Source organism: Zootoca vivipara, chromosome 1 (assembly GCF_963506605.1).
Source record: "Zootoca vivipara chromosome 1, rZooViv1.1, whole genome shotgun sequence".
NCBI classification, from domain to species: Eukaryota; Metazoa; Chordata; class Lepidosauria; order Squamata; family Lacertidae; genus Zootoca; species Zootoca vivipara.
In genome coordinates, this window is record NC_083276.1 from 90087651 (window position 1) to 90108720 (window position 21070).

Genomic DNA, 21070 nt, shown 5'->3' on the forward strand with positions numbered 1-21070 from the left:
CTGGAAACCCACAACAATGCTTGAAAGCAATAATTGTTTTCTCTAGTGGGCACTAGGACATCACCAGGTGGACTGTCATCCCCAAGTTGTCTGAAGGAGAAGTAGTTTAAACAGGAGGTTGCTCAAGCATGGAGAACAGCGGCCATGCTGTCCCTGCCCAGGAAAGGCTGTAGCCAGTGGTTTTTTCTATTAAAAAAAGTTGATGGGGTACTTTCATTTTCCTACTCATATTGAAATACTGCCCTTCAATGGGGCCAAACAGATTCACAAAATGTTTAGGGGTATGCGTACCCCTGCATATCCCGGAAAAAAGCACTGGATGTAGCTAATATGCAGAACTATGTGCAGGTAGTCACCTAACTAATTAATCAGCTGAAAAGCATTTAAAACCATTTAAACGATTTACAGCCCTTGGCCTGTACTGTGTAGAAATAAGACGCCTCATTTTTTCTCTGCCTCAACAGATGATCCTGTGGCCATGAAAAAAAGGTGGTGTTGGCTAGATTTGAGAATGGTTAAGCTGGCTCTATGTTCTGCCTTAACTACTATTTGTTTTGGTGTTTCACAGTATGCTAATATACCCAAAATATGCTAAAGAGGCCGAACAAAACTTCCCACTGACGGGACTTCTTTCTAACTCCTTTGCAGACCTCCTACTCTGAGCGGTAGCCCTGTCATCTCCGACATCTCTCTCATCCGGCTTTCTCCACACCCTGCGGGGCCTGCAGAGTCGCCTTTCAACCACCCTCACGCGTACATGAACCCCCATATGGAGCACTACCTCCGCTCCATGCATGGCAGCCCGACCCTCTCTATGATCTCGGCAGCTCGAGGCCTCAGCCCAGCTGACGGTAAGTGGGAACACAGGCTTGGCTGTTGCTGTGTATCGAGGCACCTCAAGGATAGTCTCCATGGTGGGAGCTGCCAGTATGCAAGGGCAGCTGCGGATGAAGTAAACTCTCCATTTGAAGCATTTGAAAATGACAGTGTCTTATGTTATTAGGTTGCTTCCGCTTGTGAAGGAGGAGAGGTAAAACACCCATGCTATGTGCTAGGTTGGAGGAGAAGAGAAATGCGATCAGATTGGAGGGAAAGGTTGATTTTTAAAAAAAGAAAATGATGCTTGGGAACACTGCAGGCCTTAATATTCCTGGGCGTTCTTGGTCCTCATCATCTATTCATATCAATGGTAAATAGGAAAAGACACTATTAGTTAGTCATACCAAAAACCAAGTTCAGTAGGTAGCAGCCCACCTGCCCAAATACCTACATGCAAATGCTCAGGTGACAGCTGTATGGCCCATAGTCTGCAATAATTGTCCACTTGAATTATACATTTGCTCTTCAATAACTGCTTTTATTACAGAATGCCTTCATAAAATATAGAAAATAATTTTCAAAATTAACTGGGATTGTAAAATTAAGAGGGAAGGAAAAAACTGACTTCAAATGAAGTCTGAATGACACATGCATCTCTGCTAATAAACAAGTACAGGTATTTCAAGATACTTAGTCTGCAATTCTAAAAACATTAGAAAGCCCTTTGACAAACACAGTGGTACTTCTGAGTAAATATTTGTAGGAGTATGCTGCTATAGATTTTTGTTTGATGAAGTATTTAGTGTTATCTTACAAAGCTTTCATTCTTTGTGAAGAAATAATTTGTGCTCTAGACACCTTACATTGCATATAGCAATGGTAATACTTAAACCCTATAACAATAGAAAGACAAAGCAGCAAACACAACATCAGATCTTCCTCCTTGAAAGGCCACTTCCATGTTATTACCAAAGTTGGTGATCAAAACTGAGCTGGTTTGACAGGCTTTTCTGAAGGGAGAGTGCTGCCATCACAGAAAGGATGCTGCACTATGAGCACCAGTACGGGTGACAAGCAGAATTATACATTTGATGAAGCCCAGCATCCAGGCTATGCAGAATCAGAACTACGGTAGAATCCAGCCTGGCAGACTTAACCAATCTGGGAATGCCTGGCTTTTCTGTTGCTGCTGCTTTGGTTTTGCTGGTCCCAGAGGCCTCTCCCTCTAGCAAGTGTTAAGATTCCAAGTCTCTGCTCTAAGCAAACTACAGATGCATTTTATTGCTCTTGTAGTCTTTCTCCCTCTTACTACTCCCGAGCCTCCTTCCTGCCAGCAAAAGAAAAATTCTTATTACTTGGCCTTAGAAAGGGGCCTTTGTGTTGGCTTTCGGTTTTCTTTCTTTCTCCCTCCCCCTCTCATTCAAGCCACAATAAATAAGTTAATGGAGAGCGGACGGAGAAGCAGGTTTGAAAATTCACAAATGGGCAAAAGTGAGGATAATTGGTTCTGGCAAGCCAAATGGTTTTCTACTGCCAGGCACTAAACACACAACCCCCCTCTCACTCTGCGTATTAGACCCCTGCTTTAATTTTCTTATGCTGCTTCTCGTTAACTGGACCGTGTTTGTCTTTTTCTTTCATAATAGCCTGGGTTGTTAATTCTGACAACGTTGCTGCGCGCGGATCCCTCGCCACCTCCCCTCCTTTCCTCCATTTCTCTCTTTCTTTCTCTCTCTCTTGCTCTTGCTGGTGAACTCTGTGTTCATACAGAAGGATTATTAGAAGGGGGTGGAAATGAGAGATTGTTTATAAATTTGCGGAAATGGAGGAATGTGGAGGGCCCCAGCCTGGTGTCTTTTGTCCACAGAGAGCACACACGTCCTAAGCATACGTCAGAGTCGTAACTGCAACCTTTTGGCAGGGAGAGGGGAGATTCTAGTGTCACGGCAGTGGTTTTACTCTCCGGAAATATTTTATTCTTGTTGTTTCTTTCTCCCTCTCCCTCCTCTTCCCCCTTCGCTCTTTCTCCCGTGCAGTAGCTCACGAGCATCTGAAAGAACGAGGTCTCTTTGGCCTGCCCCCTCCTCCGCCAGGAGCCAACCCTGCGGACTACTATCACCAGATGACGCTCATGGCCAGCCATCCAAATCCTTACGGGGACCTCCTTATGCAGAGTGCGGGAGCAGCCAGTGCAGCGCACCTTCATGATTACCTCAGCCCTATAGATGGTGAGTAAGGAAGCAGAAGCCTCACCCAGACCTCCCCTTGCCCTGCCACTTTCTCCTGAGGGAATTTGGTCTTGACCCCTGGAACGTCAATCGGGCTTTCTTCTGGTTGATGTTTGCTCCGATTTATTGCTAAAGAGTGGGCTTTCCAAAGGAAATCAGCAGGGCAAGGACAAAACCACTTGAAAGCGTGGGGCAAGCTGAAAACTGTCTGGACCCATGCTTTCCAGGCACGGGACAAGCGCAAGTCTGGGCGAGCCCTTGGTTGTGTACACCCTGAGGGCATTTTAGTCCCAAGGACTGTTCCTAGAGCAGATGGCAGCCATCATGCTCCTGATGATTATAAGGAGCACACTTAGCATCTGTAATTAGCAGTGGATTTCACGATAGTGTCCTCGTTGTAAAAGTGTGTGTGTTTATATTTTTTGTAACAGGAAGCTTTGTACAGGGTGATGGATCCAGCCAGGCCTCTCTAGTTTTTGTGCTTGACTGTAGGTCCTTTTTTGTGACAGACACAGATGGGGAAACCAGGGCAGCAAAGGGCCCCACCCTCATTTTTTTGTTTTGTTGAGATTGTCTATCAAAAGCATACAGCATACATTGCAAACACTCCCATGCTGTTGCTAACAAAGCACCCTTCATTAGACTCATCAGGTACTGTGAAGCTTCAGAGTATGAGTTGTAAGAACTTCGTACTGCTAATGAGGGAAGGCCCCCATCAGACTTTACAATATGCAAACCCACACAGGACAACCTCCTCTCACAGAGAGAGGGGGTGGAAATAGTTGTTGTCCAACATTTTGCCTGCTTTGCCTATTTAGGTTGCATGCTTTGAAGCAGCGATGGCCCTTCAGAACAGTTAAGAGGGTGAAGAATTAATTCGCCTGTTTTGTCATAAGTGTTTTCTCCAGTTATTGAAGTCAGTGGAGTTTTGTTTGCCTGCTTGCTTCTTTGAGCACAATCTATCTAAGTTGAAGCACTTTTATTCTGGGTCCTGTTGATTTCAGCACATGCTTTATGCTTCCAATGAAAGAAACAGGACTTAAACGTACTTAACCTTGGCTGGATTGGGCACTTGGTATTCCTGCTTTTTTACAGAAGCAGAAGAGGTGGTTCTGACTGAAAAATGAGACAACAGAAAGAAAGAAATGTCTGGGGCTGGAACTGTTCACCTCTGAAACTTGAGTAGCTTGTATCCTGAGTTGCTAAGTGATTACCATATTTGGTCTTGGGTAGAAGAAAGTTTACCACAGATTAGGCAGTCAAACTGGGTAAAAATACCACAGCAGTCATTGCATTGCCATAGCTGTGTGGTGCATTAGGAAAAAGTCTTTGTTGAACAAGGTGTTTTCTGTGGATTTATCGGTACGTAGGGGTGAATTGTAGCAGAGGGACTGTATAGTGGCATGTGTTTTGGTAGGCACTGTTCCATGAAGTGAACTGGAAAGATGGTGACTATATATGCACATATATAGGTTCAGTGCGCATGATGTTTAGTAGAGGAGAAAAACACAACACTTTGTTTTTGATGTTCCAGATTGTTGAATAGCCAACCTTATGTTTTCTTCTTGCATCTGGGTGCACGCCACCGCTTCATTTCACATTGCGCATCTGTTAAAGCCAGGTCTTGTATACTTACGCTCATGCCCACAATAAACTAGTCAGCCTTTAACATGACTCTTCTCAGGAGGCAGCTCTGGAGTGAAATTTCCAGTTCCTCACAGCTGCATTTATGTTAATGTCATGCAGGAGGACAGAACTTTGGCAACCTCCGTAGAATGAGATCAGCTTTTAAGACTGCTCCTCTGAGGAAGCTCTTTTGTAACCTTTCATGGACTATTAGCAGCTACAATAGGCTGCCAGGATCACTGCCTTTCTATTCTCCCTTTTCTCAGTTGTTCAGTTCCATTTAAAGCACTCTTCTGCCACATTCAACCATCCTCCAGAATCCTGGGAACTGTAGTTTGCGAAGGGCACTGGAAATAGCAACACCTTTAACAAATTTGCAGCTCCCATGTCAGTCATCCAGAAGGGCAGCAGTTGGGTCACTGTCATACAACATTTTCATATCTGAAGCAAACAAGCAAACAAAAGTATATGTATGTCACTTTCCCAGTGGACTAAAGTTTATTTGCAAAGGACCTAGAAGAGAGAACCTGAAAAAAAAGTGTGATTCAAAAAGGTCCTTCCATTAAAAACACATTACAGTGGTGCCTCGCTAGACGAATTTAATTCGTTCCACGGGTCTATTCTTATAATGAAAAATTCGTCTAGCGAATCCCATAGGAATGCATTGATTTTTTTTTTGCCCATAGGAACACATTAATTGAATTTCAATGCATTCCTATGGGAAACCGCGATTCGCTAGACGAATTTTTCGTAAAATGAATTCGTCTAGCGAGGCAACCTCCGCTAGAAAAATCCTTTCTTTAAGCGAAAACTTCGTTCATTAAGCGAGGCACCACATTATTTCATTTTGATCCTACCTTCCCTTCAAGTTGCTCACAGTGGCACACTTGGTTCTCTCGTGTCAGTTTTGTGCTCACCATCACCCTGTGGGCTAGGTCAGGCTGTGTGGGGGTGAACCGATGTTTGAGTGATCCCAAGTGACCCTGTAAACTTCATGCCTGAGTGGAGACTTGTACCATGGACCTCCCTGTACAGACGACTCTCAATTTATGCAGGGGTCATGTTCTGGGGGATAGCGAAAGCCAAATCCGTACATAGTCAAAACACACTGAGTTCAGTGGCAGGTGCAACTGCCAAAGTCTTTCTTCCCAGACAACTATCCTGATTCCGCCCCCTTTTCTTTTTTCTTTTTGCCAAGCGCATAAAGCTGAATGCATACAACTTAAATGTTTGCAAGTTGTGAGTTGCCTGTGCTAGGTTCACTAACCAATACAGCACTCTAACTTAAAAGTGTACCCTTTATGGGGGTTGGGGGGTTGGTTGGTGGAAAGGTATATTTGGAGATCTATGTATATTTGGAGATCTATTTGGAGATCTATGGGGTGCTTAAGTGGCCAGTCACCAAGTCCTGTTTCCACAGTTGCCAAAAAACAAACAAACAAACAAACAACAACAACAACAACAACACACACACACACACACACACACACACACACACACTTGATTGGTATCTGGGATCAGATGACACACCTCAAGGGTCAAATTGCCTCCAATCACCACAAGATGTGGATCCTTACCCTATGTCATCATATGTGGAGGGAGAGAGAGAGAGCGCAGTCTGTGGAAAGAGTCTCCTGTGCAAGTTTTATTTCAGCTTCGCATATGCAAAACCCCTTGGGAGATTTCACTAGTCTTACCAAAATTCATTTGCCTTTTCTTGAAATTCCTCAGATGTTTCATCTGAGGAAGAACCAAAAATTTTGCTTCAGATTTTGTTTGAAGCTAAAGCTTCAGGGATGTGCAGAAGTCCCTTTAGAAACTTCACAAGCCTCAACAAAATTCCGCAGCTGAAGTTTCGCTTTCAGTAAAAAGCTCACTTTCATCTTTCCTGCTTTATCTTGTAGTTGCTGGGGACAACATAAACCCTCAAAGGGGACCGTAGTCCCAAGATGCAAATAAAAAACACACATTATAGTCATCATTGTTCATGCATATGTTTTTAAAATACGACTTGGTTCTTATCAATTAAATGGATTTTTCCTGTGCTCATTTGAAAACAAGATTTGCAAACTGAAGAGATACCCTGTCTGCAAGAGCTCTTCCCTCAGATCTTTTGACTAAATTTGTGCTGAATCCCAGGTTCCAAAAGAATCCCATTTACTTATGCTGGTTTAGGGACTCCTAGACAACCACATTTGTGGATTGTGGAACAGAAAGCAGCTTTCTTGTCTCCCAGCAAGGATCTTAAATATCTTGAAATGCAAAGCTAAAGGGGCCCTCTGTGCCGTAAGAAATAAGGCGTCTAGGACATCACCTGGTGCCAGCACAAATGCTTGGCATTTGCAGCAGGGTAAACAAGACATGAGATGCCATCACAATACAGAAAAATGCTAATAAGAAAACAGTCCAGTGAGGCTGATGGCAGCTATTTGCTGCTTAGTGATAAGAGGGCTGCCTTGTGCCCAACAAAACTCCTTTTTGCCACTTTTGCATATGAGTGGATGTCAGAAAGATATGCTTCTGGTTCTGCATCCTATGTATATTTTTAAATGAAGGTGGGGTGTGGGGTGGAGAGGAAAATAGAATATGTTCTATGGTTATCCTTGATTCCTTTTCCAATTCAATCACCAGGAAAGCCGGGGCAGGGCTAAATAACAGCAGGTGGCTGACGTGCTTACCTTGAAAAATTCCATGGTTCATTTCATTTCCTCACTATGGAAAGTAAAGTGTTTTAGGAGCAGGACGGTCAGAAATTGGAGATGGGAGCATAAGGGGAAGGGGGTGTTGGGTGGAAGAAAAGGCATAAGTCAGTCTGAATCAGCAGAAGGTGTAATATAAGTAAGCTAGGTTGCTTAAACCTTCTTAATTTTTTGTTTATATTATAAATGAAAAGGGGGGATTAAGTACTAAACACCGCCAGTTTGGAACAAGGTTGCTTTCTTTTTGAATATCTGAAATCAGAACAAAAGCAAGCTATTCAGAGTACTGAAGTCTTACTTAGCATGGATTCAAATGGGGAAGTGATGTGTGGAAACCCCATAAGAGGAATACCTCCAAGATGTATGTTAAGCTGGTTGTAACTTCAGGTGTTCTGTTGCTGAACATGGTCAGGAAATAGACTTCCTGCTCCTCTGCACAATGTCATTTTGCAAACACACATTCCCACACATCCCTCGCCACTACCGTTCCCTGCACTCTACATCTCTCTCTGAAGAACCTGAACAGCTCTCAGGAGAGGGAAATACAAAGGCTGTGTTCCTGCCTTGATGTTGTTGCAGAGGGACAGGAAGCATGAGGAAGCAGGCACTCCCTGCTTTTTCACCTGGCAACCAAACCTTTAAAGCCATCTTAAACGCAGAAAGATCCAAGAGGAAAGCTTTTAAACTTCCTCTATTTGCTCACCTCTCACCACGACAAGCAGCCGTACATTGTTTGTTGCCTCTTCAGCTGTCCAGCCATCACAAGGCAAACCTGAGAATGTTCCATTAAAAGGGCTTGGAAGCAACTTACTAGTCATTAAGCCTGCAATGTGCAAAACAACGATTGTCTTGGAAAGGGTGTGAGGATCAACTGGATTTCAGAGGATGGGGAATGAGAGCACTGAGCAGAAACCTTAAAAAAAAAACCACTAGCAGGTATCCCCACCCACCCCAAAAAGCAAAATTATCCTAACTTTCTAATTTGCATACTTTTCATAACATAGAAGAATTTAGCTTTGGGGATGGGAGAATTGTTTAAAGAAGAAGAAGAGTTTGGATTTGATATCCCGCTTTATCACTACCCAAAGGAGTCTCAAAGCGGCTAACATTCTCCTTTCCCTTCCTCCCCCACAACAAACACTCTGTGAGGTGAGTGGGGCTGAGAGACTTCAGAGAAGTGTGACTAGCCCAAGGTTACCCAGTAGCTGCATGTGGAGGAGCGGAGACGCGAACCCAGTTCCCCAGATTAGTAGTCTACCGCTCTTAACCATTACACCACACTGGCTCTCCAGTGCAGAAAGAATATACAAAGTGCAGAAAGAATATACAAAGATCAGGCTGTTTTAGGCTGTGAGACTTTGTTCACATTTTGAGCCTTTCTCAGGGGCTCTTTATATGTTACTGTGGAAGATAAAGTGATAAATATTTGTAATTCAAATTAGCATTTCGGCCAACATGCTTTGTACCATATTACAAAGTTCATATGATACAAGAACCTTGGTGGTGAAGGAAAACAAAGCAACCTTCCTATTAGCTTCCCTTCTTCCTTCCTGCAAGAAAAACGGCACCAAGAAAGAAAAAAGTAATTAATCTGCAGAATAATCTGAGGGCAGCCTCGTGAACTCATCATAACAGAGAGGCGCATGTGGAGGTGCCGCATTGAAAACAGAAACCTCCATCCCTGCAGAAATATCAGAAGGATTTAAATTAGAGCAGGCAGTAATAAAATGCGTATTACTATATTTGTACCGGAAGAGTTCCCAGGCCAACCTGCAGAATCTGACAGCTTCCAGCAGAGTTTTACACCGGGGGGGGGGGGTTTACTTGTGTGTGTAGCAAAGGGGTGTGTTAGGCGGCTGCTGTTGGACATCAAGACTTCTTCCTTCATCAAATTAATGGGGACCAATGGCAGAGCTGACACTGCGGGCATAAATCACAGGAAAGAGCAACGAGGAATGAGTACAAGGCTTTTCTTACTATTTAGTAATTTATCAAGGGAAGTGGCACATTAATAAACAGATCTCCCTTGAGGTGTGGGAGTAACAGAGACAAATATGACTGTCAAACCCAGTCTGCTTCCTCCTCTTAGCAAGATAGGCGAGTGGACACAGAGAAAACTCTCTCCCGCTCTCACTCTGTGTGTGTGTGTGTAGTTTTAATCAAAATCAGGCCTCTTTGGTGCAAGACGCTTCACAGTGCCTCATTAGCTCATAACCACTGTTACCCAAGGGCACATTCACACCAAAGCTTTGAAAGGGGGGGCAGATATACATTGGAAGCTCTCCAACCTCTGCAGCACAAGCTTCCTGAGATGCTTGTACTGTACTGCTGTGGCCCACAGAACCAGGCCACAGATGGAAGTGATTGCTGGATTTGCTACAATGGTATTGGCAGCCTACACTGATCAAATTTGTTAGCATGGGAAATCAGGGGGAAAATGAATGCCTAGTTTTAAAAAGGAGATATCTGCTTTAGTACTGTTGGTTGGTTGGGGGGGAAATAGATATACAGTAGATATTTGGAAGTTCCTTCCAAAGTTTCCAATTTGCCCTAGCATAGAAAAAGGCCATGTTTGTAGGGTTGCCAGACTCAATAGAGGACAGGATTTCTGTGCCTTTAATTGCCCTGCTCTCTTTTGAGTCTGGAAACCTTAAAGAGAAACAAACCAGCAGACCCTTTGTTTAATTTCCAAGCAAAGGGTCTGCTGGTTTCTCTTTAAGGTTTCCAGACTCAAAAGAGAGCAGGGCAATTAAAGGCACAGAAGTCCTGTCCTCTATTGAGTCTGGCAACCCTACATGTTTGGTAAGTTAAAAATGGTTGACTTACCAACTTTTCAAAGGTCAGGCTCATGTGCTTTTCTGTACATTAGTAAGAATGCACAGGCAGTGGTGAAAGTTCCTATATTATTGGTATAGGAACACAATAATGGCTTGTGAGAGCCATGCTTCCTCACATGTTGAGTTTATCAGGTAGACTGGAGACTTGATTACTCATTTCCTGCCAAGGTAAGGGAAAGTGACCTTGCTAAGCCTGGCAGGACAGCTTACTCTATGGAATTAACCTATTCATGCATTAATTAGACTTAAGCATGTAAATTATATGAGGCTGGCTATTCCACAAGCCCTTCCATGGCAGATTAGGCGAAGAACTCAGCCATACTCCATGTATCTTCCATGCTGCCGTTTACCAATGAGTCCCATGTAAATAGCACCCCCATTGATACAAGTAATAATCAAATCAAATGCTCTGGTGCCCTGTACAGCATTTTGAATAAATCATCATTTGTTACTGCCTTAAATCAGCCAGAGTATATAAGTGTAAATCCAGTTTTTGAATTTTTAGAGTACTTATGTATATATGCATAAGCGTATTATGTTCAAATGTTTATATATATATATATATATATATATATATATATATATATATATATATAAAATATTTTATTAGTTTTCCAAAAAAAAGACTAACAATACGTTTAAAACAATAAGAAAAAAGGAAACAACAAGATAACAAAAAATTAGAAATACAAAAGTACAAAATACAAAAATACAAAAGAAAAAGACAAAGAACAAAAACATATAAAACCTTATATCTTATCTCCCTCACAATGTAAATTGGGACCTCCTCGGGTTCCCGTCCCTGTGGTTCTTATATACCTTTCCAAATAGCAAATTCTATATCAAAATAAACACCTTTTAAAAACCTCTTTTTTTCCCTTTTAAATAACATCTTCACATATTCCACAGTTTTATTTAGATCTTAATTTCTAATCTAAAATATTACTTTAGCATACTTTTTTAAATAAAATTTAAAATCTTTCCATTCTTCTTCCATCGCTTCTTCTCCCTGGTTGCGGATCCGTCCGGTCATCTCAGCCAGTTCCATAAATTCCATCATCTTCATCTGCCACTTGTCGGTCGTTGGTAGTGTTTGTTGCTTCCAGTATTTAGCTATCAGGAGTCTCGCTGCTGTAGTGGCATACATAAAAAAGATACCTTCTTCTTGGGAATCTCCTTTCCTACAATGCCCACTAGGAATGCCTCTGGTTTCTTAACAAATGTGTTTTTCAACACTTTCTTAAGTTCATTATAAATCTTGTTCCAGAAGTCATTCACTAGTGGACATGTCCACCACATAGTTCAAATGTTTAAAACACGTAGAATGCAGGGTGTCTGAGCAGTGGGTAACCCGTGAGCCTCCATTGTGGACTGATTTCTGTGTAAGAGGGCCCCTTTTTTAATTGTAGAGGTGATGAAAGAGTTTGATCGACAGCCCTGCCAAATGAATGTCTCTATTTATTCTGTAAAAGTGGAATAATCTTTCTTCTTTAATAACAAGTATTATATCCTCCCCTCCCCCTTCCCCACAACATGAAATTCCCCCTACTTGAAGGGAATCCCTTCCTGAGGATCAAAATGTGGTCCAGCAAAATGGATGACCAGTCTAGCTAGACTTGAACATTTTCTTTAACAAGCAAAGCAAACACCTCAACTATTAATTAAATACCCAACGCTTACTGTATGGAGTGAACGGAGAAAAATGGCCCCAAAATGAAGGGTTTTACACTACCTGCCTCCTATGACTTTGCTTATTTTCAAAACAGGAAAAATTCTTTGAAGAGGGTTAAACAGCCCCGTTGAAAACGGTGGATCTGCACATACCTGCCAGCAAGCAAAGAGTCTTGCCTGCTGCACAAATAGCCCCTGACTGCTACCAGCCTTTATGCTTTTTTAAATCTTGGGTTTGCCCCTAACAATCAGGCATCTGACCCTATGAAGCTGGTTTCCTTCAGCACCTGGGCTGCTTGGTTCCTCTAGCATACTTCCATGCCACTTAGATTGCCAGTTTAGCTTCACTAAGGAGGAACAAGCAGTTGCTAGAGAGGAAGGCATGCCCTCTTCCTCATGCACACACAGACACAACCTAGTCCAGATTCAGTGTATATGTTGACTAGAGTCCATTGAGTTAAGTGCGTCTGCTCTGAGTATGACTTAACATTACAGTGTACCTCTATGCCTATTTACTCAGACGTAACCCCCAACATGTTCCTTGTGTGTTTCCAATTACAGCCTAAATGTTTTTAATTTCCTTTAATTATGCTAAAATAACAACATAAAGCAAACATTTCCAGCTGGATCCACAGAATTTCCCTTTATTTCCCTTTCATTTAGTGTCAAGATTCTCCAGTCCACGAGTGACTCCAAGACTAAGTCGAAAGCGAGCGCTTTCTATATCTCCGTTGTCCGATGCCAGCATTGATCTTCAGACAATGATCCGGACCTCGCCAAATTCATTGGTGGCTTATATAAATAACTCCAGAAGTAGTTCTGCAGCAAGTGGCTCTTATGGGCATTTATCAGCGGGGGCAATAAGGTAATGGAGGTAGACAGCGGCTCATGCTGGAATCCTCAGGTTGGGGGTTGGGGGTTTCATTACCAGGACTGGTAATGAAACAAGTTTGTGGCCATTGAAAGATGCTAGAGATGTGGGTCCCTAGTTCTACGTAATGACCTTGAGTAACCCGTGACTCCCAAGATGCCTCAGCAATATATGAACAGTTAGCTTTGGTTCACTCTTGAGTTCTGGACCTGCCAATTCATACTCTGCCAGTGCAGCACAGGCAACAATGAAAGGCCAGGCCTAGTGAGGCTGTCGGTCTCATAAGAAAATAAAAGAAACTGCAAAAGAGGGGCACTTGCTCTATATGGACCTCATGGGAAAATCAGCAAGAGGGGAATGTAATAATCTAGAGTTGAGGTGCCTATAGAGCTGCACCTTTTGAAGTTTCCCCCCAATCTTTTAAAACTACAACCCCCTCACCCAGCTTTGTAGTGTTCTCAGAAGGCATACTCATGAACCACCATCCCTTGAACACATCTCTTAAGAGGAGAAAGAAGCTAAGCAATATTGACCTTGTCCTGGTTGCTTCATTATCAGGCTCCTTTGCCCTTGACCAGCCATTTGGAGCATCCCGAATGTTCTCACTGCATGCTGCTATATTTTCTCCTTCTGATGTTCTCTCCCTCCAGCCCAGCATTCACCTTCCCTCACCCAATCAACCCAGTGACGTACCAGCAAATTTTGAATCAGCAGAGAAGCTTGAACTCGGCATTTGGACATACGCCTCCCTTCATCCAGCCATCGCCAACGTTTCCCTCGCGGCAGCCTGTGGCCGTCATCTCTGTCAATTCCACTCCAGCTCAGATCAGCAACAACTGTGTCTCTGATTCCAACCAGGTAGGACCCACATCTACTTCTGGCAGGATTTTAACTGGGCTGGTTGCAGACTCCCACTGCGCCCATTACGGCTAATCTGTTTCAGTTCCCCTGTCAGTTTCACTCTAAGGATTCATTGCAAGGCTGGGTGTTCACGTTAAACACAGAAGGCCACAGATATGACATAGCAGTCTTCATATCTCTGCTCATTTGATTGCATTGATCCTCTTAAGCCAGTGTCTCCAAGATCATGGCACGCACACATCATGCAGCAAGAGCAATATGATCCATAGCAATTCATTGTGTGGTTAACTGAAACTTGGTCTTCCACATAATTCAGATTATCAAGGAAGATTAATATAATCTGCGTATTTGCCCTATGAGATAGCATTCAGATAAGAGAGGGCCCTCCCCCCCCTTTTCTTTTTTCCTACTTGTGAGAACTATTTGAAACCAGGCATATTTGCACCCATTGCCCAAATGACTCAAACACTATGAGCTCAAATTGCCATCTTGAGTTCCGTGAACTGGGTGGGGAAATCCACAGTGCTTAGTCTAATCAGCAATTTGTGCATGAAACAGCTGGTTCAAATGATGAGGTTTCCATGTGCACATCTATCAAATGAAGAATGAGAAAATAAACCTTGAAAATGATTGTGTGAATCTGCAGGGTGTTTTTTTAAAAAGCAAAACAAAACTGGGAAGCAAATTCACTCCTCAGTAGCAGTACATCGGTAGCAGTCCACCGACAGAACAAGTGATTCCTTTTTGGGAAGCGTCACATTATACAGATGAACAAACAAAAGGATGGAAACACATAAGTAAACAATTAATGGCAAAAAACACTACATTTTAATACTTTAAATATTTATTAAATGTGTTCCAACTAGGATCTCCAGTTTTAAACCATGAAGAGTGAATTTGCTTCTCAGGTTTAAAGAAAGAGAAAAGAAGTTTTCCACCCCCACTTCACTTTCTGAATGAGGAACCACTGGCTCCTTCAAATGTTTACCCCCATTCTGATACACGTATGAACATACATGTACCTTTTGCTAACATGGCTCGAAGTGGATTGCATTCTTCAGCATGGCCCAGTTTGCAAAACTGACATCCTTTTCAAAGGCAAAAAATGAACATTATCTCTGAATTAATTCTTACCCTGATCTAAACTGTATCTCCTGCTGTTCAGTTGCTGCATTGTAAGTAAAAAAAAATTAAATTAAAATGCTGCTTTTCTTTTAAAACACTGATATAACCTCCCCACTGCCCCTTTTTGTTTCCTCAGAGCAAGCAGAGCAGTGAGTCAGCTGTTAGCAGCACGGTCAACCCAGTCATTAATAAACGCAGCAAAGTCAAGACAGAAATGGAGACTCTACCACCAGCTTCCCCGCCCACTCAGGTAACTCCTTGGTGCAATCTTGTCTTGAACACTTGAGCTGATGCACTCCAAAATTTTACCAACAAGAACAGAACTAATTATGAAGACTCTTCAGAGAGTAACAGGGCAGCAGTTTCTAATGCTATTATTATTATTATTATTATTATTTATTAGCTTTGGAAACATGGAAGGCACAACTGTGTCTTCACATCTGTGTCCATTTGGTTGCTTTTCTTTTAGGGCAGTAGGTGCCTTGTGCCCCAAGAACATTTCATTTGGGGAAGATTTGGTGAATTGGATTTTGCTGGTTCTAAGCTGTACCCTTACATATTACCTCTGTGGGCTGGTACATTCCCCTGAGGTCAGTTCCCCATGTCTCGTCAATCTGAAGTGCTTAGATCACATGGGTTCTTCCTTTGCCAGAACCACAAATCAGACAAGGCTATTTTTGCCTGGGAAGTAGCAATATGCTATAAAATATGAATGGCAACCACACTGTAAAGATAGTAAGGTGTAAATTAGACATAAGAGGTTTCTCCTGGATCATTAGGCAAAACGTTTTGCTTAACTCTGCAACATGTGGTTTGGCTTCTTTGCCTGAGTCACCTGAAGCTTTTCAGACAACTTATGGTGCTATCATATTTATGTACTCAGGTAAAAGCCCAACTAAGTGCAATGGGACTTGCTGTCTCTGTTAAGTTTGTTAAAGTTGCAGCCTCAATAACTTCAGCACTTGCCCTTCAATGGAAGTGAGGAAACTGTAGTCTGATTTGCACAGTTTCATCTGAAGTGAGGTTTGTGAACAGATTATTCTGCCATGCAAAGGGAGAGGGAGAGAAAATTAGAGTAGATTTGGGGATTGCTTCCGACCAAGAAAAGGATGCTAACACTGGGGGGAAAGGGATGCCCACATTTCTCTGCTACATAAAGATCAAATGCGAGCATGCACACCTAGAACAGCTCCAGCACATGACCAAATCAGCAGCTCACAATTTGTAAATTATAATGTTAAAAAAAATTCTTTTAAACAAGGCTGCTGTGTTCCACATTGAAAGATGCATGGGTTTGGGGGTGGGTGGGTTGTTGGACAAAACAGATGAGTGGGAGTGTTTGGAGGTAATAGATTGCCTAACCTAAGTCCCAGCATGATGGGTAGGTGCTGGTTCTTCATGAGTGATTGGACTGAGACACGCTGTGGGTTCCTGGGTCATGGAATCCTCCTGCTGGCTTAGGCAGAAATGCCATATTTCAGCCAGATGCCTTTAAAAATGATGTTTGCCACTTGTAGACTGCAAAGCAAGCAGTAATGGTGTCTCAGAGCAAACATAGATTACAAGGAGATCTTGTGCACAGCTAGGAAGCTCTCCAGGAAGAAGCTGCCCCTATTCAGGGAGGAATTGCTCACAGCAGCATCCTTTACCTCAATGACACCACATTTGACACCCAGAAGAGCCCACCGGCTTCTGTGCTCTTGTCGGAGCTGCACACTTCCAAACTGTTTAATGGCTGGCAGTATCTATCTGACCGTTCTTTATCACAACTGTAAACTATTGGGAGTGCTCTGGGCACTTCATTTTCATGAAATATGAGGCGATGCTATTGTCAAGCCAACAGAAGAGTTTATGACAAATTTCTCTTTCAGCTCCAGTTCAGAAGCGGGTTTTGGCATGATGCATGGGGACAGCAACATGTGCAATCATCAGGGGGCTGGTAAAATTGATGAAGATAGCATATCTGGGAAAGATAAACATGCTGTAGTCAGCACGATTAGGGCAAAGAGGCATCTCTTCAGAGCTTTGGGTTTAGGAACACCTCAGCACACAATGGCAGGAAGCAGCACATGACGTAGAATAACCAGCCTGCTTTACTCCCAGCTTAATCAGGTCACGGATTGTGGTCTCTTACATGGAGAGAATGCAAAGGGGGATTTCCTGAGGTTAGGCATGGGGCAATATTAATCTAAGTGTCTTTTTTAGGTAATTCCGTATGTACCTCTAAAATTTGCCCTCCTAAAACCCCATACCAAAGATTTAAAATTTATTTCAATATAAAGGCTTCCTCACTTATTGTTGTTGTTGTTGTTGGTGGTGGTGGTGGTTTATAGCTCACCCTTCACCATAAGATCTCAGGGTGGGTCACAGAAATGTTAAAATACCAGGTAGAAGTCAATGTGCAGCAGGGATTTCTCCCTCTTCCAAATGTTCTGTCTGTGCAAGCATTTCAGCTTGTCAAATGGAATGATTCCCCCCACCCCGCTCCTCCCTCTGTGCTGTTTTGGGGGTTCTCCTCCCCCAAGCCAATTTCAGGGGGCAGGCAAGAGGAGGAGAGGGGGAGAAATCCCTGTTGCACAAGTGGAAGACCTTACGCCATCCTTCCATTGACAGGGTTGGTTTGGTGAATTCTGCCCACAATATTTAAAAATGGTTTAAGATTATGTTTCCAGCTGTACGCTCAGCTGTACATATTCTTTATGTACACCTACATAATTTTCTGACCATGGCACACACCGCAAATGCGGTGTACATTTTTTTGGGAAGATGTGATTGTCTGAGGTTCCCTGTTGAGTGCAAACTTAGGAGATTTGCCACTTTTTGCCATGCGGAACGGTCCCAAGTCCCAGTTGAGTTGAGGCTGGGTGTGTTTATGGATGGGTGTGGCACAGAGAGCGAGAGAAAGTAGGGAGGAGGGGGGCATCTGGGCTGTGAGTGAGTTGATACAGACTCTTTGCAGTAAAAACATGGAAATCGTGCTAATCTCTTCTAGCCTCTATGGCAGAGGAAACAGGTGGCCATCCAGATATTGGACTTCCATCAGCCCTCCAATAGAGGTGCATTTGGGAGGACTGGGGGAGAAACCAGTTTATAAAACATATCAGTAACTTAAAACAGGACAAAATCAACCGTTCAGCTAAAACACATTCATATTCAGTATTGCAAAAGGAATAATCTGGATGCGACGAAAGTCCCTCTCACTTTCCGTCTTATAACTCTGACCTCTCAATTATTAAAAGCACTAGCAGAGATTTCTGAGGTAAATCAAACCTCCCACTTATCCCTCTAGCCTTTCTTTAAACCCTCTAGCACTTGTGGGTTTTCAAAAATAAAAGAGAGTCCTCTTCCAGCCTAAACGTGACCAGGTACCTATATAGACTTGGGGCTATAAATAAGACTGTTCCTATGTGCGCTCAGATAAGGGTTTCCCTTCACTAGAACCTCCCTTACTGTAAAGCTAGCCTCCTTCCTGAGGTAACTTTATTATCACTCAGAACCTGTCTCCTCCTTTAGCCCCCCCCCTTTCTTGGTGCACTCTCAGCCACAAACTAACCTTTCTCCTCTAAAAGGCAGTTTTGACAGTTTAAAAGAGTTCCCCACCACCTGGGTTCCTGGGTACCTTAGCTGGAAAATGAAATAGACGATTACTAATGTGACACTTTAAAGATGGATATTTATTGGCTTGAATCTTAATGGTTGCTTTCTGGTAACATTGGTACAAACTTAACTTCACAGGTAACGTTCTTGGTAATCAAATAACAGAATACCTATCCACTACTTCATCTACTCTAAAATCTACCTTCTCCACAACCACCCAAGCTCCCACACAAAAAACCCCCAACCGCCAACTGACATAACTGTTCCCCTTTCCATTTCAAAACCCCCATGCAGGTCACGCCTCCCATGGAATGTTGCTGTCAGTTAACCAGGAGTCTGGGTTAACCCTTCGATAGGTTGGTTGTGAAACAAAAACATGACATAACAGTTTCAAATTCGCCACACTGGACTTAACTGCTTAAGCACAATGCAAAAAGAAACTTAACATAGCATTAAATAAAGATCTAGGTACTGGCCAGACTGGACTCCAAGGAGCCTCAGCAGTGTGGCTTAAATACAGTTTAGGGGGGTAAGGGGGTCTTCCCACCATGCTAGACAATTTGCTGCTGAATTCCTCATCTCGGGGGGAGGGGGGAATCAATGAGGTTGAGTCCTCTTCCCCAGCTTCCCAGACGTTCCAGCTGCTGGTGCTGTCCTTTCCTCATTTTGCTGGCCAGGCAAAAATGTTCTTATTTACCTAGGCATTTTCAATCATTTTTTTCACCATCTGAAATACTTTTTTTAAACTCTCTGCCTTAAAAAGGAGCAGCAGAAAAAAACTATGCTAGTTGTTTTCTATGTATTTATTGTTGTTTTCATTTATGCAAACTGTGTCAAAATCACCAATCAGCTCCTCGCTTAGATGCCATTCCTGGGCAGGCCCTTCTGTGACTCGCCAACAATGCTCTGTCGCTGCGATGGTGGTTTTCTTTCTTCCGTGAGCACCTGCTGTGTAATCTATGGGTGACTGAGGAGTTCAGGCAAAACCAGTCCATCTTACGGGCAGAGTGCTTTGTATCTTGCAGGAGCATCTGACAGACTTGAAAGAGGAACTTGATAAGGACGAATGCAAACAGGAGCCCGAAGTTATTTATGAGACCAACTGTCACTGGGAAAGTTGTGCGAAGGAGTATGACACTCAGGAGCAGCTTGTCCATGTAAGTGGTGTCAGGGAAGAGACACGAGTCATAAATTTCAGGGGAAGGGGGTATCGTCCTCCCTTCATATCATGACGCTGTGCAGCCAGAAGTCATGCAGCGAGCTACTGAAAGGGGCCGGTCAGGGCACAGCATATGTAAACCCTGCCAAATCAGGTCAAACTCCCAGAAGGACCGAGCTACTGACTAGCTTTTGATGGATTATTTTGTATTTTTCTCAGCATTCCAGCTGCTAAGACTGAGAAACCCTGGTAACTATAAACAACCTGCCTGGATAATTATAAACAACTGTTGCCTGATGCTGAGGTATTCCCAACCCTTATTGTTAACTTGGAAACACTCGTCTTGCTTTGTCTGCCTACCTAATTACCCATGGAGTTCTCTCACAGGAAAGCTAGGGCTGGCTCCTGGTGCCAGTGTGGTGTGGTGGTTAGAGCATCGGACTAAGAACTGGGTGACCAGGGTTCAAATCCCCACTCAGCCTTCATGAAGCTCACGGGGTGACCTTGGGCTAGTCACTGCCTCTCCGCCTAACCTACCAACACGGGGTTGTTCTGGGGATTAAATAAGGAGGGGGAAGGATCATGTGCATCTCCTTGAGCTCCTCGGAGAATAAATAAAATAAAATGTGGCTCTCTTGCCTAAATCCTGACTTGCCTAACATGAAAGCATGCTCCAAGATGCATTCCAATTACACCAGTGAGTCAGGGCCAGGAGTGGGCAGAGGCAGTGTTCTCCTTCATTTGTTGGGAAAGGGATGCTGTGGGACAAGGTTGGGAGAGCTCCAAGGCAGTAGCAGTGGCTCTGTAGGGGTGTGCAGGTCTTGCAAGTCCACCAGCCTGAAGCTAGCCTGGCCTCACCACCCCTAACTGCCCCAGCCTGATGAGTGGGAAGATGCCAAGGTCTCTGCTCCTCCTCTCAGGACACATTCTTACCTCAGCAGTGCTGGGCCTCTGTTAGATCTTGTAGGCAGTGTTAGATCTAGCACCGCTTACATAGACCCCAGGGGTGTTTTTTTTTTTTTTTTTGCACTTCATAGTCACTTGAAATCATTTTGTGTTGTGAGCTGATTGTGGTGAAGCTGCCTTTCATTGTGTCATTGCATATCCCCTTGATTAGTCTTCCTAGGTAAGAGAATACTGCAAGGAGGCAGCTATATTTTGAGCAAGTTAAAGAGCCCACCGTGCAAGGGCATTGTGTGTATGTAGATGCCAGAAGAAGCATGGAAGAAAGGGCATGGGGGCGGGGGGGGGGATCCCAGTGGGAAATTCTAAAAGTTCTAAATGGAACCACAGACAGTAATTTGCCCCTTGCATTTTGGACCATCTGACATTTCCAAATTATCTTCGGAATCATTTTTAAAAGCAGTGCCATGGGGGCTTAGCAAAGCATTGGGGGAAGCAGGGCAGTTGAATGCAGCTCTGTCAGTTTCAAAGGGCAAGAGCCAACTGTGCCCCTTTATTCTTTGAAAAACTTTCACTAATGGGAGGGAGAGGCAAATTTCACGGATTCCACCCCCCTGCCGCTCTGCATGGCCAGGGTACCATCCTGAATAGAATGGAAGGTGTGCATGAGGCTG

The 21070-nt window shown here is 43.4% G+C and overlaps 1 protein-coding gene across 1 annotated transcript in view; it reads left to right on the forward strand.

The window, feature by feature from the left end:
• Positions 1–21070, forward strand: part of GLI2 (GLI family zinc finger 2) — a 200149-nt gene that overhangs the window by 158977 nt on the left and 20102 nt on the right. The window contains exons 4-9 of the mRNA XM_035128745.2: positions 649–851; positions 2856–3047; positions 12544–12745; positions 13402–13609; positions 14874–14987; positions 19360–19491. Of these exons, the coding sequence (XP_034984636.1) occupies positions 649–851; positions 2856–3047; positions 12544–12745; positions 13402–13609; positions 14874–14987; positions 19360–19491 (1051 nt within the window). The remainder of the gene's footprint in view (positions 1–648; positions 852–2855; positions 3048–12543; positions 12746–13401; positions 13610–14873; positions 14988–19359; positions 19492–21070) is intronic.